The 15,346-nt window shown below is 47.4% G+C and overlaps 1 protein-coding gene across 9 annotated transcripts in view; it reads left to right on the plus strand.

Moving 5' to 3' along the window:
• The window catches only part of MSI2 (musashi RNA binding protein 2), a 431,132-nt gene that overhangs the window by 355,171 nt on the left and 60,615 nt on the right, over positions 1-15,346 (plus strand). For all 9 annotated transcript variants that reach the window (XR_010117987.1, XM_055256382.2, XM_055256387.2 and 6 more), the window contains one exon: positions 6,285-6,399. Coding sequence is in view for 8 of the 9 variants with exons in the window: in XM_055256382.2 (XP_055112357.1) it covers positions 6,285-6,399 (115 nt within the window). In the remaining variant the exon portion in view is untranslated. The remainder of the gene's footprint in view (positions 1-6,284; positions 6,400-15,346) is intronic.

Below are 15,346 nucleotides of genomic sequence, written 5' to 3' on the forward strand. Positions count from 1 at the left end.
AAAGGTCATCATTGGATCCACTGACAAAACAAGCATATGGAAGGTAAAGTATTGTATTAATGTTAAACGTACTGAGACTGCTAACTGTGCTATGATTACGTAAGAAAATGCCCTCATGTTTAGGAAATGCATACCAGCTTACTCTCAAATGGAAAAAAAAATTCCTGGCCAGGTGCAGTGGCTCATGCCTGTAATCCCAGCACTTTTGGGAGGCTGAGGCGGGCAGATCACGAGGTCAGGAGTTTGAGACCAGCCTGGCCAGTATGGCGAAACCCCATCTCTACTAAAAATACAAAAATTAGCAGGGCGTGGTGGCGCACACCTGTCGTCCCAGCTACTCGGGAGGCTGAGGCAGGACAATCGCTTGAACCCGGGAGGCGGAGGTTGCAGTGAGCTGAGGTCACACCACTGCACTCCAGCCTGAGCGACACAGCAAGACTCTGTCTAAAAAAAAACAAAAAAAGTTTCTACATATAGCGGGCTCAGGAGTGTGTGCAAATGATAAGGCAAAAGTAACAAAATGTTAGCAGTAGGTGAATTCTGGTGAAGGATACCATCCTTGCAACTTTTCTGTAAATTTGAAATGATTCCTGAGTAAGGAGTTAGAAACTGCAAACCTCCTTGCTGAGTTGCTGTGGATGCTGATGGGAGGAGGCACCCAACCCAGTGGGCAGCAAGGACGAGAGTGTTAGTGACCACAGGGGCCACACTCCCATCAGGCCTTCGTTTTGTTCTCTAAAGGAACATGCTGCTGCCCTAGGTGTCCGGGGGCTAGGTGTCCAGGGACTAGGTGTCCGGGGGCTAGGTGTCCAGGGACTAGGTGTCCAGGGGCTAGGTGTCCGGGGGCTAGGTGTCCAGGGGCTAGGTGTCCGGGGGCTAGGTGTCCGGGGGCTAGGTGTCCGGGGACTAGGTGTCCGGGGGCTAGGTGTCCGGGGGCTAGGTGTCCAGGGGCTAGGTGTCCGGGGGCTAGGTGTCCGGGGGCTAGGTGTCCGGGGGCTAGGCGTCCGGGGGCTAGGTGTCCGGGGACTAGGTGTCCGGGGGCTAGGTGTCTGGGGGCTAGGTGTCCAGGGGCTAGGTGTCCGGGGGCTAGGCGTCCGGGGGCTAGGTGTCCGGGGGCTAGGCGTCCGGGGGCTAGGTGTCCGGGGGCTAGGTCATTATTCTGAACCCATTACCATGGGGACCATGAGGAAACCACACCCTGTCTTCTAAGGCCAGTTTGTCAAACAAAGCAGCATATTGGGAGAAGAAAATTTCAAAACAAATCCCATCAATTTTGTTGGGGTGGGGGGTGTTGGCACATCCCTGGTATCGGGAGTGTTTTGTGGCATTGCCAGCTGTGCACCTTGAAAACAGAGACCTGGTCTTTCTGGTGTGAGCAGTTGGTCATCAGTGGCCTCTGAGGCTTCTTACAAGTGCTCAGTCAGATGGAACATCTCACTGCATTTCTTGCCCCTTGAATAGACTGCTCCGGTTAGTTGCTATTTGAAACAGTAGCAGCAGCAGCCACTGTGAGAAGCCGTTGGTGCAGGAGACTCAAGGACTGAGACTGGGAGGTGGGCCTTCCTCAAGGAGAAGTCTTAGGAGGTGGGGCCAGAATACCTGCAGCAAGAGGCCTGGTCCCCATAAGCACCACATTTGTTTCATTTTAGAGGACCACGGGGATCCAGGCAGGCCTGTGTGGGGCTGCAGTGGGAAGGGAGCCCCCGTGCCCTGCCCTCTGCCCTGTGGTGAAAGCAGCCCTAGGTGCCCAGTGCTCCAAGGACCCAGCCAGCCAAGTGCCAGAGTGTGAGGAGTGCCTCCTGCTGCCCTGTCAGCTCACTGTCCTTCACCGACCTCATGTGGTTGTTGGTCTCCAAAGATTATCCCTAGAGCCCCCTCCCACCCGGACTCTAGGCTGGCCCAGTGTCACCAGTAGAATGTGTTGGAGGGAGCACTGTGAGTCCCAAGGCTAGGTTAGAAGAAGCCTCGCAGCTTCTGCCTGAGTCTGTTGGAATGCTTGTGCTTGGGGACACTTCCTCTTGGGACTTAGCCGCCATATTGTGACAAGACCAGGCACCATGGAGAAGCCATGGTGGACGCCCCGTCAGCAGGCCCAGCCGAACCAGTGTGGCTGCCTGCCGTGTGAGCGAGGAGCCATCTTGGGCCTCCAGCCTCACTGAGGCCTCCTCTGGCTTCAGCCCCAGTCACCACCTGACTACAACACCATGAGACCACCAGCAAGAGCCCAGCTGAGCCGGTCACTCCACAGAACCCTGAGGAAGGATGATTAAATTGTTGCTCAAAGCCACTAAGTTTAGGGGCAGTTTGTTGCCCAGCAGTAGATACCTGGAACAGCACGTGTGACCAGATATAGCCTAAGTACATGACTGGAACCAAAGAAATAGACCACTTTTTACCCTTTTTGGGTTCTGACTGTAACCCGGGTTGTTCATGCCAAGCTCTCTGGCTTATGCAGGGCCTGGGGAAGGACAGCAGGGGAAGGTGACCCGATGTGGGCTAACTCAAGAGGCTCAAGAGGCTAACAAGTGCAGAAGCAGCGAGGGGCAGGTTGATGTGTGAGTACTTGCATTCATCTTAGGAGAACAAGACAGTCAGAGCCTCTTCTTTTTCAATGCAATGAGAGCTCTCAGAGAGCTAGAGGCTTTCCTTATTTATCTCTGGGTCCCTTTGCCTAGCACTTGCCTGGCGTGTTGAGATCCTCCGCATCCGCGTCATTGAATTAAGTGGCTGAGTCTCGGGGGTGGAGGGGACTGGACAGGCTTCCTGGTCCTGAGAAGTCTTTCAAGAGGCCTTCGGGGCAGGCAGGCCGGGTTCCCTGCTGTTAACTGTTACCTGCTGCCTTCCCCTGTCATTCCGATGCCTAGGACAGGCTGGGTCCCCCGGAGAGTGTGTGTGCCACGGCCCCTGGCCTTGGGGAACACTCACCGTTGACCCAGCAGGTGGTTGACACTCAGACAGTCATTGCTGCCCAAACCACCAGCAGCAAAGACAGAGCAGAATTAAACAGAGCTGTCAGCCCTGTTCAGTGAGAGGACGAGTAGGTGGGTTTGTTTAAAATACTCCCATTACAGTCAGTTAACCTTTATGTTCCCTAAGTGAAAATTGTATAAACCTGAGATTTCTGTTGATCAGGTTGCCTAGGAACAGGCAGCAGGTTTTCATAAGACAATGCAGTAGATTGTCACCGACAGGGCTATTAGGAAGTGAGCTGGTTAGCGGTATTATTCCCCTTGCTGGTCTTGGCTTTGGGTAATTATCTGTCTGCCTGTGCGAGACACGCCCATCTTCCTAAGCTTGGGGCAGGTTCATGCAAATGAGATTTCTCAGCCTGCTCCTCTGGAGTTCTGAAGCCGGTTTTCACCCCTGGGCTTAGGAGAGAAACCTAAAAGAGCCAATTTGGATGAGTTTGTTGTTTTCAATCACCTTTTCCCCCCACCTGCAACGACAATATTCTCATAGCCCTATCAGTGACAGTCTATTGCATTATCTTACAAAAACCTGCTCCCTGTTGCTTAGCAGAAAGCTTAGAAAATAAATAGCAAAATGTCCGATTAAAATTTAAAAACAAAGTGATTCTAAGACAACTTTAGTATGTCTTTTCAGTATTTTTCCCTATATGATATATGCACTTGTTTATTTTTCAAAAAGTCAGTGACATTTGCTGTTTTCCCGCTTGCAGTTAAAGTAACCCATCATCCTGGTTTGCCTGGGACTGAGGGGTTTCCCAGTACCAGTGCATAATTATTATCAACACACTTTTTCATAGCTGCATAGCATTCAATCAGTGTGGATAAACCAAACTCAGCTAATTCCCTGTTCTTCTATATTCCAGGTATTTCCTTTTATAAAAAAAAAAAAAAAATTTCTAATTCCGGTAGGGCAAATTCCTAGAGGTAAGATTATTACTAGGTGTATGTATAAATTTATGGCTTTTGATGTAGTGTCAGGATTGCCCTCCAGAAAAATACGTGCCAGTTTCCACCCCTCCGCACTGTACCCTCAGAAACCCTTACATCAAACAATGCTTTCATCACTGTCAATCTCTGGGCAAAAAATATGCTTCATCTTGGGGAATGTGTTCTTTATTAGCCGTCTGTGAATTGTCTACTCATGTCTTTTACCCATGTCTCTTCTGGGATGCTCATCTCTTTTAATCTACAGAACTCTGTATTAAGCATATTAGTCATGAATGTTGAACCATTTTGTCCACTTTTGAAGGCATTTGTGGTTATTCTTGAAAGAGCAAGAGTAATACCTGTTGTCTGGTGTCTTTGAAGAAAGAGGACTTACATCTTAGGTAATTATAGCATCCCCCTAACCTTGAGCACTAAAATATTTTTTGACTGAAGCATTTGGGATGAGAGTATCTCCAAAATGGATAACGCATAGAGGTCCCTTTTTTATTTTCATTTTTATTTTTTTTTTTGAGATAGAGTCTCGCTCTGTCACCCAGGCTGGAGTACAGTGGTGCGATCTCGGCTCACTACACCCTCCACCTCCCGAGTTCAAGCGATTCTTCTGCCTCAGACTCCCAAGTAGCTGGGATTACAGGAGCGTGCCACCACACCTGGCTAATTTTTTGGTATTTTTAGTAGAGACAGGGTTTTGCCACGAGAGCCAGGCTGGTCTTGAACTCTTGGGCTCAAACAATCTGCCTGCCTTAGCTTCCCAAAGTGTTGGGATTACAGGTGTGAGCCACTGCGTCCGGCCTAGAGGTCTCTGTTTAAACAATGTATATTGCACACAGTTTAACTTTTTCTTGATATCTCAGGCACACTGAACAATAGTAATTTTCTGTGTTACAGTGATACCTCAGCAGCTGTTGAACTATGTAGAGCTTTTACTCCTATACCATATGGCTCAGACTGCTCTTTAAATAAGATACCTGATTCTTGTCTTTTCTCCATCACTATCAGGTGGTCATGCTGTTTCTTTTGGCTGTTAAAAGCATCTGTGCCTTACCCTGCAACATCCCATCTTCGTCAGCAGTGGGATTGATTACTGGCTAACAATGCTTGTTCAATTTCTCTGTAAACAAAAAGCAAATAAGTGCTAATAAGCACAGGCGTAAGGCACTCTGGTAAAACAGTGAAGGAGCTTCCGAGGGCCACAGTTTTACTTATTCCCTGAAGTTTGTATTTCGCATAGTTAAGGTTATTAAATAAGTGACCTCTGGGTATACAAGCAGATTAGCATGAAGAAATTTTAGAGTCAGAAGGGAAACAGAAAGGGGAGATTAGCAACCACTTGAAAATGTAGCTGCAAATGAGAAACTAGTAATCCAGATGAACAGAATCAGTATTTAATCTTATTACTTTCCTCAGGAGTGTGGTGGTGCTGTAGGTTTATGTGGAAATGTGGCATTGCTGACCTAGAAATTCAAAAGATCTGGTTTGTAGGCCTGAACCTGTTGGGGAGGGCTTTCAGCATGTTACACAAGAATTTTTTTTTTTTTTTTTTTAAGACAGGGTCTCGCTGTGTCACCCAGGCTGGAGTGCAGTGGCGTGATCATGGCTCACTGCAGCCTTGACCTCCCAGACTCAGGTGATCCCCCTACCTCAGCCTCCCAGGTAGCTGGGACTACAGGTGTGTGCCACCACACCTGCCTAGTTTTTTGTATTTTTTTAGTACAGACGGGGTTTCACCATGTTACCCAGGCCGATCTGAAACTCCTGGGCTCAAGCTGATTCACCTGCCTCCACCTCCCACAGTGCTGGGATTACAAACATGATCCCCCACACCCAGCCAACACAAAACTTCTGATGCTCTGTTTTCTCATCTGTGAACTGGAGCTAAGGCTAAGTGGTCTGTCTGTTTAATAAGAGTTTGAATCAGGTGGCCTGGCATGAAGAGTCACTGGCCTGAGGGAATGTCAGGGGCATTTGTAAACATGTAAAGGGCTGAAAAATCCTGAGGGATTATTATTATTGCTATTGTTGTTATTATTCACAGACACATCCAACAGCCACTGTCTGCCTCCTTATCTGTCATGCTTTCTGCACGAGCGTCAGCCTGAGCTTCGATCTGTGTGTATATCTTCAGCTTACGTCCTTGCCGCCCCTCCAGAACCCAGTTTCATCCTTGTAGGTTTTCCCGAAGCAGGATTTGCACAAGTGGCGTGTTTTCTTAAGTATTTATTTTGCAGGCCATTTACTCAGCACGGCTATTTTTACAGTGGGTAAGGAGCAAGGCTAAAAATAACAGCTCGTAACCAGATAGGTTCTGCATTTGACATTTACGTGGAATTCATTTGCATCTCATTTGTTCGCCTTTCTGTTTAACAGGTAGAATGTAAGAAAGCTCAGCCGAAAGAAGTCATGTTCCCACCTGGGACAAGAGGCCGGGCCCGGGGACTGCCTTACACCATGGATGCGTTCATGCTTGGCATGGGGATGCTGGGTGAGTCTGGACGGGATCACAGGTCACCATGGACTGGGAGGGCTATGGAGGCCTCTACTCCCAATTGGGTCACCTACCAGTGGGGAAAACTGCTTCACCTTTCTAAGCCTCAGTTTCCTTATCTGTAGATGAGGATGATAATTCCCCGTTCCAAGACAGTTGTGATGATTAAGTATGGGTGTGTGTGCATGCGTGTGTGTGTGGGTGTGTGTGTGTGTTTGCATTTGTATTTATAATCTTGCCCCATGCCTGGCTTATAGGATATGTTAGACTATTTTCTCTCTTTTCCATCTCCTTCCTCAAAAGAAAGAAAAGTCCCCCTCTATCTGCCTCAGCCCTCTCATCTGAGTGGGAGTTCTTAAGATGTAAGGACTCCTGGCTGACTTGACTTGTGTGGGCTAAGGCTACATTTTCTAAAACTTGGGAGAGGAGGGAAGTGGTAAGGGTGGGCGATAATCCTGTCTATTTAAATGATTAACATTTTTCTCTTGGGATATCAAAATTTGCATTTAAATGGATGTTTTAAATAGCCTGTTTTACTCTTTATTTGCCAAAAAAAAAAAAAAAATGATGAAAGACAAAGTGTGTTTGTTCTGACTAAAAATGATTTCTCCTGGCTTTTAGAGAAATTGAGTTGCATATTATGCCCCTTTCCTTAAAGGTATCTCTGTCCGTCCTGCGTAGATAATTGAAAATCTTACCGCTTAAATGGCATGAAAGATGGAGAAAGCAGCGGAGATGCGTAATGGTGTAGGTCGCAACAATAATTAGAAATTTAAAGGCGAGAGAACGGTATTTTAGTGCAAGTTATTGTGTGTCAGGAAAATACTAATTAAATGGGATAAATGGTAGTTAATGGTAAAATTCCATTCAGGCACATGAGCTGTCTAGTGTTAATGGGTTTTCATTTGGTTTGGCTAAGAGTCCCACTTCTATATTGTTTGATAAGCCCTTTCTATATTTGCAGATTTGCTGCTGTTTAAATCACTTCTGGCTTAATTTTAAATTTATAAAACTTTCTGTGGTCTGACAAAGAATTGTATCTACTTGTCTGAGGAAATAACAAGGGCAGGTAAAACTATTTTGAGGAACTTTATGAAATAGAAAAAGATGCCAGGAGAATATTAAAAATGGCCATGATGTTAATTCTCCTCAAATGAATTTTTTAGGCTTAACAGAGTTTCAAAGAGAAATCCTATTGTAATTTTTTAAAATTGGCCAGATGTTTCTAAAACTCATTCCTGGAAGAAGAAACAAGTGAGAATAAATGAGAAAATGTTTTTAAAAAGAGGAATGAGAAAAGACCAACAGTGAGAATGTAACACAAAGCTACAGTAACTAAAACAGTACGGTATATGGGAATGCACCAGTTGATAGAAAAAGGTAGAGTCTAAACTAAATATATCTATATTTAAGAGTGTGATTTTAAAAATCAGTGATAATTATTTCCTGGTTGACTACAAGATAATTACTTAGCTCCTCCTTTAAAAAAATAATTTTTATTAGGTCTTTATGTTTTATATCAAAAGAAACTCTAAGCTGGTAATTTTAAATGGTGAAATCAAACCTGAAAGGAGAGTTGAGCTGAGTGCAGTGGTGCTCGCCTGTAATTGGGAGGCTTAAGCACGAGGATCGCTTGAGGCCAGGAGTTTATGAGCCAGTCTGGGCAACATAGTGAGACCCCCTCTCTACAAAAAATAATAAACATTAGGCTGGGCATGGTGGCTCACGCCTGTAATCCCAGCACTTTAGGAGGCCGAGGCAGGTGGATCACCTGAGGTCAGGAGTTCAAGACCAGCGTGGGCAACGTGGTGAAACCCTGTCTCTACTAAAAATACAGAAATCAGCTGGGCACTGCAGCACGTGCCCATAATCCTAGCTACTCGGGAGGCTGAAGCAGGAGAATCACTTGAACCCAGGAGGCAGAAGTTGCAGTGAGCCAAGATTGTGCTACTGCACTCCAGCCTGGGTGACAGAGTGAGACTCTGTCTCAAAATAATAATGCTAATAATAATAAACATTAGCGGGGTGTGGTGGCGTGCACCTATGGCCTCAGCTACCCAGGAGGCTGATGCGGGAGGAAAGCTTGAGCCCAGTGCAGATTTGGTGTCCCCACTAAATTTGGCATCAATATGGTGACCTCCTGGGGGTGGAGGAACATCAGGTTGCCTAAGGAGGGTGAACAGGACCAGGTTGGAAATGAAGCAGCACAAAACTCTGTGCTGATCAGAGTGGGATCGTGCCTGTGAGTACCCACTGCACCACAGCTGGGGCAGCATAGAGCATAGCAAGACCTGTTTCTGAAAAAATATAAAATAAGAAAGAGTTGGGGGCCAGGCCGGTGGCTCATGCCCATAACCCTAGCACTTTGGGAAGCCGAGGCAGGAGGATTGCCTGAGCCCAGGAGTTCGAGACCAGCCTGAGCAACATGGTAAGACCCTGTCTCTCTCTTTCTCTCTCTCTGTTTTTTTTTTTTTTTTTTGAGATGGAGTCTCGCTGTGTCGCCAGACTGGAGTGCCATGGTGCTATCTCGGCTCACTGCAACCTCTACCTCCCGGGTTCAAGCAATTCTCCTGCCTCAGCCTCCCGAGTAGCTGGGATTACAGGCGTGCACCACCACACCCAGCTAATTTTTGTATTTTTAGTAGAGACGGGGTTTCACCATGTTGGCCAGGATGGTCTCGATCTCTTGACCCCGTCTCTTAAAAAAATAAAAGCAAAATAAAAATTAAATAAGAAAGAGTTGAGCCTGTTACCACCTACTGGGTTTTAGAGTCTTGAATTTAAAATGAGCATAAAGGCCCTACAGCATAAAATGGAAGACCTTCAGGATCCAAATCTTCAGGAAATTTCCCACCTTTCTGAGTCTAACTTGGTACCCTCTGCATGCTGGGAAGAAGGAACTGGTTTTCATCTGGGAGAAGCAGAGGTGTGAAGCGGAGCCAACTCAGCTCCTGTCAGTTAACAAAGAGCAAAGAGTGCTCAACCTCCCAGAATCCGAGCAAAGGCTCAGGCCCACATCTCCATAATCACCCAAGCAGGGATCCCTGAACAGAAGGGCACCTAATGTTTCATCATGGGAACCCAGGTGGGGAGGGGGGGCAGGAGGCATGGGTCAAGAGCACCTGCTGCGTGACCAACCCTGAGTAGCCTTGGGACACAGTGCTTCACAAGCAGATGTGCTTCCTGCCCTCAGCGAGCTTGTGGTCTATACAGAGAGCCCGATGTGTGACATGAATTGCAGAGATGCCTAATGATCATCATAGAGTCTGGGGGTGGCTGGAGAGCACGTCATGAGGAGTGGAAGCCAGTCTTGGGAATCAGGGAAGTGGCATTTCAGCAGAAATGAGAAGGATGAGTAAGGCAGGGGCCTTCCATTCGGAATAAACAGGCTTGGAACACGAGGACCCTACTGTGGGACCTTGAGAGCCAACAAGCCTGGCCACGTGTATGTGGGAAGATGGGGAGAGGCAGGCCCAGGGGCTCCAGGGTTGGCTTTGCCTGCAGCTTGTGGGCAGACCCAAGTGGCCCCTTCCTGAGAGTACCTATTGAGGTGGTAGGAGACAGCACTGGTCCCTGCGCTTATCTGGACAGCATCTGAACAGCACCTGCTCACTGGGGGATGGATATGTGATGCCTGCCAGGAGCGTACTCATCTGCCCGGCTCTTCCCTGGTCTACTCACAGTCCAAGTTACGACTTCCCCAAGCCACAGTAAAGAAGGGGCTGTTACATAAAGATATGGTTGCAGTTCAGAGCCTATTGTTCTTGAGTTACAACCTCCACAGCCCCACCCTGCTGCTGAAGGCCTTTGCCTTTTGCCTGCTGTAGCTGTGGTTGTGCCTAACCCCAGACCCTATCCAGCCCAACCCCAGGTCACATAGGCACTAGTCTTCTTCTAACCAAGTAGAGAACCCTTTGGATGGAATGGATGGGGTCAGCCCTAGCCAGAGCAGGGCTCCACCAAGGGAAGCCGTGTGGTCCAGAGGCAAGAGCTTGGGACTTCGGAATCAGCAGACCTGGACTCTTCACTATACCAGCTGTCTGATTTGGGGAAAGTGGCTTAGCCTCTCTATTCTTCATTTATCCTACCCACGGGGTAATAATCTTACTTCATGGGGTTGTTTGGGGATAAATGAAACTGTATCTTGCCTGGTAAATGCTGTGTTTAGTCTAATCTGAGATGCCACGGCTAGTAAGATGTATGTTCATGTACTCTTCAGAAAGAAAAAATATGCTATTAATTAAATCACATAATGCTTTCTTATCACATTGGCTGCAAGATAGATCCCACTTTCAGAGAATTTAAAGTGTGGAAAAGATGTGTGTCTTCAAATCAACAAGGCGTCGTAGTATGTACTCAAGCTGGGAGTTGTCGTTAACAAGGCACTAGGAAGCCCTACCACTTGGACTTCCTTACCACCCAAGGCCGAGAATCTAGCTAGACTCACGGATGTGACTGTGCTGTGGCAACTGCAGCCTCTTTCTCCTTGTGGACTCCTGGCCCGAGGAGTTTGGATTATTCTTGAGTAGCCACCTTCTGACAAAGATCTGCGTGCTAGATTCTAGGCCTCATCAGCCCTGGGCCCTCCTGAATTTCCCGGTGACTGTGGTGAGGCCATCCATATGCACTGAGCAGGGCCTCCTAAGATGTCCCAAAATGTGTCCTCCAGCCAGGAACCAGCTCAGCCAGAGGTCCAGGCAGAAGGGATGAATCAGATACAGTGTCAAGCTGTATCTGAGGAGATACAGGCCTCCCCAGCCAGCACAGAGCCTCCTCCCGAGCCCTCTGTAATGCACCCACTGGGAACTCCCTGGGCTGCCCTCTGTTTTGCCCATTGGCGCAGCTTGGCCCTCTGGGTCTGTGGACTCTCTACGCGAGGAGACTGCCATTTGCTGTGCTATGATGGAAACCCTTGACTCTGTCATCAAAGACTGTTTCTCTTTCTTCTTGCTTCTTCCCTCGAAAGTGGTAGTGTGGCATCAGGCAGAGTCGAAGCTTTTGGTAGGATGGCCTGACATGACCCCATCACTTACATGGGTCACCATCTCCACCGTGCACTATGCCTGCATATTAGTCCTGGAAGCACTACCATCTTCACCAACAGCAATCTGGCTGATGAACTTGACTCATGCAGAAAAACATTTTCTTAAAGTTAACTAATCAATGAAATTAGATGAGGTTTCCATGATTTAAACTTTTATTATTGAAAGAGTGGAAAAATAAATAGCACTTCTAGGGATTTTTTAGAAGCGAGACTATAAACCATTAAAACATTAAAATTCATTCATTCAACAAATATTTATTAAATGAGTGCCTACTAAGTGCCAGGCACTGTTCTAGATGCTGAAAATGCAGCAGAAAACTAAGTCTCTGATTTCAGGGAGCTGACATTCTAGTGAGGAGTCTGAGACAACCAGCACACTGGTCTGTAAATGACTTGGACACTGTGGAACTAATTTTTAAATATCATTTAAGATTTTCTCCTTACTCTGGGTGGTCTCATCAGAGGGAGGCTGATAAGCGTATAGTTGCACAGTTTTTCTATCTTGATCTCTGTTGATATGGCTGCAGACATCCTTGGGGAAAACCTACACCTGTTTTGGTTTTAGCTTTTAGGCGTTTGACAGAATCACAGAATAATCGACCCAATGGGAATTTCTTAAAAGGAATGTACAAGAGAAGAGGAGGAGTTATCCTTAGGGGCCAGGTCTCCCACCTTTGAGCCGGACAAAACCAGAGTCACCTAAGACTCTCAGGAAAGGTCTTTTTTTTTTTTTTTTTTTTTTTTTGAGACGGAGTCTCGCTCTGTGGCCCAGGCTGGAGTGCAGTGGCGCAATCTCAGCTCACTGCAAGCTCCGCCTCCTGGGTTCACGCCATTCTCCTGCCTCAGCCTCTCCGATTAGCTGGGACTACAGGCTCCCGCCACCACGCCCGGCTAATTTTTTGTATTTTTAGTAGAGACGGGGTTTCACCGTGGTCTCGATCTCCTGACCTCGTGATCCGCCCACCTCGGCCTCCCAAAGTGCTGGGATTACAAGCGTGAGCCACCGCGCCCAGCCCAGGAAAGGTCTTTTGCAGGCCAGCGCAGTGGCTCATGCCTATAATCCCAGGAGGCCAAGGCAGGCAGATCACCTGAGGTCAGGAGTTAGAGACTAGACTGGCCAATATAGTGAAATTCCGTCTCTACTAAAAATACAAAAATTAGCCGGGCATGGTGGCGCATGCCTGTAGTCCTAGCTACTCGGGAGGCTGAAGCAGAGGAATCACTTGAACCCGGGAGGCCGAGGTTGCAGTGAGCCAAGATCACGCCACTGCACTCCAGCCTGGGTGACGGTGCAAGATTCCATCTCAAAAACAAACAAACAAAAAAACAGAAATGGTCTTTTGCAGCCCCTCAGACTTTGTGGCACTGCCTTGCGGCACCAAGAGGTGCCCACAGTTATCCAGCTCAATGTGATAGAATCTCTTTCATTTTTCTTAATGAAGGTGAACTTAATAAAAGCAAACACATGATGATTGTTGATATATTTTATTTCTCTGAGCCTTCTCTGCCACATAATCCCACTGCCTTTAACTTTCTTGGCCTCGTTGGGCACATGCTGTTTATTTAACATGCTGATACAAGTGTTAGAGAAATAGCACATTGCTGAGCCCTTAAAGAAAAGCTTCACCCTAGCAGGCCCAGAAACGAAGAGATGCTGATGATCAGCTAAAGCACGTTAGCCAAAAGCATTCTTAGGTGCAGTCGTGCTGAGAAGCCCCCTGTGAAGTCCTGACTCAGTGTTCCCCGACATTAAGCCCCCTGAAATGCAGGCACAAAAAAAAAGTATCATTGAGAACAGGGACTAGGAAGCTGTAATCTGCTGGTGTTCACTAACAGAGCAAAAGATTGGAGATTGGCTGGAACTTAAAACCACGTATCTAGACTCAATTTCGACCGGGATCTGGCTTTCCCAAAAATATCTGTTTAGGTTATTCTCAAGGAAGTGTTCCTTTGTTTAGCTGCTTCCTGGTGGACAGAGGAAACTCAGAATTCAGCTCTTCATTGTCCCTGTAGAGCAGTGCAGTCCAATAGAACTTCCTGCAAGGGAAGGAAGGTCCTGTCTGCACTAGCCAATATCACTAGCCGCCTGTGCACGGTAGCTGCTGAGCCCTTGAGTTGTGGCTTTTGCAAATGAGGAACTGGAGCTTTCATTTTAGATTATTTGAATTAAATTCAAATTGGACAGCGCAGGTCTGGAGGAGCCCCTGCAACTCAGGGTGATTCTGGGGGCAAAGCATCTTTGTAGACTTTAGCCTTCACGTCCTTGCCTAGGAAGGACTCTTGGCACTTGGTGTTTAGTCTGTTTGCAGACCTCATGGAGCCGATGTGGTGCCCCAGGCAGTGCTCTAAACATCACGCAGCAGATACGTCACACTCTGGCAGTTCCCTGGATAAACAGCCCTGTCTCTTGTCTCTTTCAAGTCTGGGGCCTGGTGGGAGCCGTTTTCCATGACTCTGAGTAGCTGAGTAACAGAGCCCGGGAGAGGATGAGTCATGGACCCGTCTAGAAGGGAAACATCTCTAGGGTTGCAGCAAAGATCTAGAACCAGAACCACGGTTTTGACAACTTTGTCAGCATCCCCAAAATGGGGCCTCAAAATGAGCTCACTGGCAAATCCAAATTCTATTGTTGATTTCTGTATTTTGCTTCTGCAATGGAAAGCCGATCTGCAAGAGAGGTGGTCACCCTGGCAGAAGCCTTGATTTTTTTTTTGACTTTAGTGACAAGAGATAATTACTGTGGGATTGATCAGGCGTCCAGAGTATTGGAGCAAATAAATTGTGCAGTGGCCAGTGCGGGAGGGGCCCGGCTGCTAATGGAAGTGGTGGCTGGGTCATCTCGCCGTAATGTGGCTTGATGGAGCGTCTGCACGGGTCTGCTGTAATGTGCTATTGATATGCAGCCAGCCAATTTCCCCCGTGTGGCTGGGGCTGTGAACCATTCGAGCAGAGCTGGGCTGCACAGCAGTAAATGAAGAGGAAAATTGAAGTAATGTTGTATTATAAATTTATGATTTCATCTGCCTGACCTAGAGGATGTTCGGCGATGGGGGGTGGAGACAAGATCCCCCTCTCTGGCAGATGCCAAATTCTCATCTTTGTGGTTTGGGAGACTGTAGTATTGATGTGTCCAGGAAGAGAGGGGTGAGACCCAAAGTTGGGGTGAACTTGACCATGCTTTTCTTCTTTCTTGTTGAAGCCTTGTGGGAAAGCCAGGAAGAAAGCAGATATAATTGCATTGTATTGGTCACCTAAGTGCAGGGAGAAACTGGCTGTTCTGCCGCTTCCCACCCTCCCTGAGGGAAGGTGACACATGGGCTTATGCTTTTGCTGTCAGATTAACACTAAAATATTTAAGGCCCCCAGCTCTGAAGTTAGAAGCAAAGGAGCCATTTTTCATCAGGAAAGGCCCTAGGCAGCCATGACTTGGCTGTTTGCATATAATCCGTTTATCAATATTGTCGAAATCATGGTATAAGAAATCTAGTACAAGATCTGATTTGCCAGCAGGTGATTAATTTGGAGGAGAACTGAGCTGCCCAGCCATGAAATAAATACGAAGGAAAGCGCCAGTATGCTTGTGTCCATTTAAGGCATCTGAGCCCTGGCCTTTGCTGTTCTTCCTTCCTTCTCCTTCTGGTTCCTGAGCTCAACATCCCACCGGGCTTCTGCTCCTTAGCTAGCAGTCAGTGCAGAGCTGCTGGGTCCTTCTGCCTCGCTTGGGCAGGCTTCTGTCAATGAGTCACCAAGCGCTGGGAAATAAGCGCACAGGAAGGAACGGGTGGCAAGACCCTGTGGAGGTAGAGACAGTTCCAGTCAGTGAGTGAGCTGTGACTGCAAATGTGGGAAGGTTCTGGGGGAAGCAAGGGAAAGGAGCCACAGCTGGTCTCACTCGAGAAT

The sequence above is a fragment of the Symphalangus syndactylus genome, chromosome 20 (genome assembly GCF_028878055.3).
Source record: "Symphalangus syndactylus isolate Jambi chromosome 20, NHGRI_mSymSyn1-v2.1_pri, whole genome shotgun sequence".
In the NCBI taxonomy this organism is placed as follows: Eukaryota; Metazoa; Chordata; class Mammalia; order Primates; family Hylobatidae; genus Symphalangus; species Symphalangus syndactylus.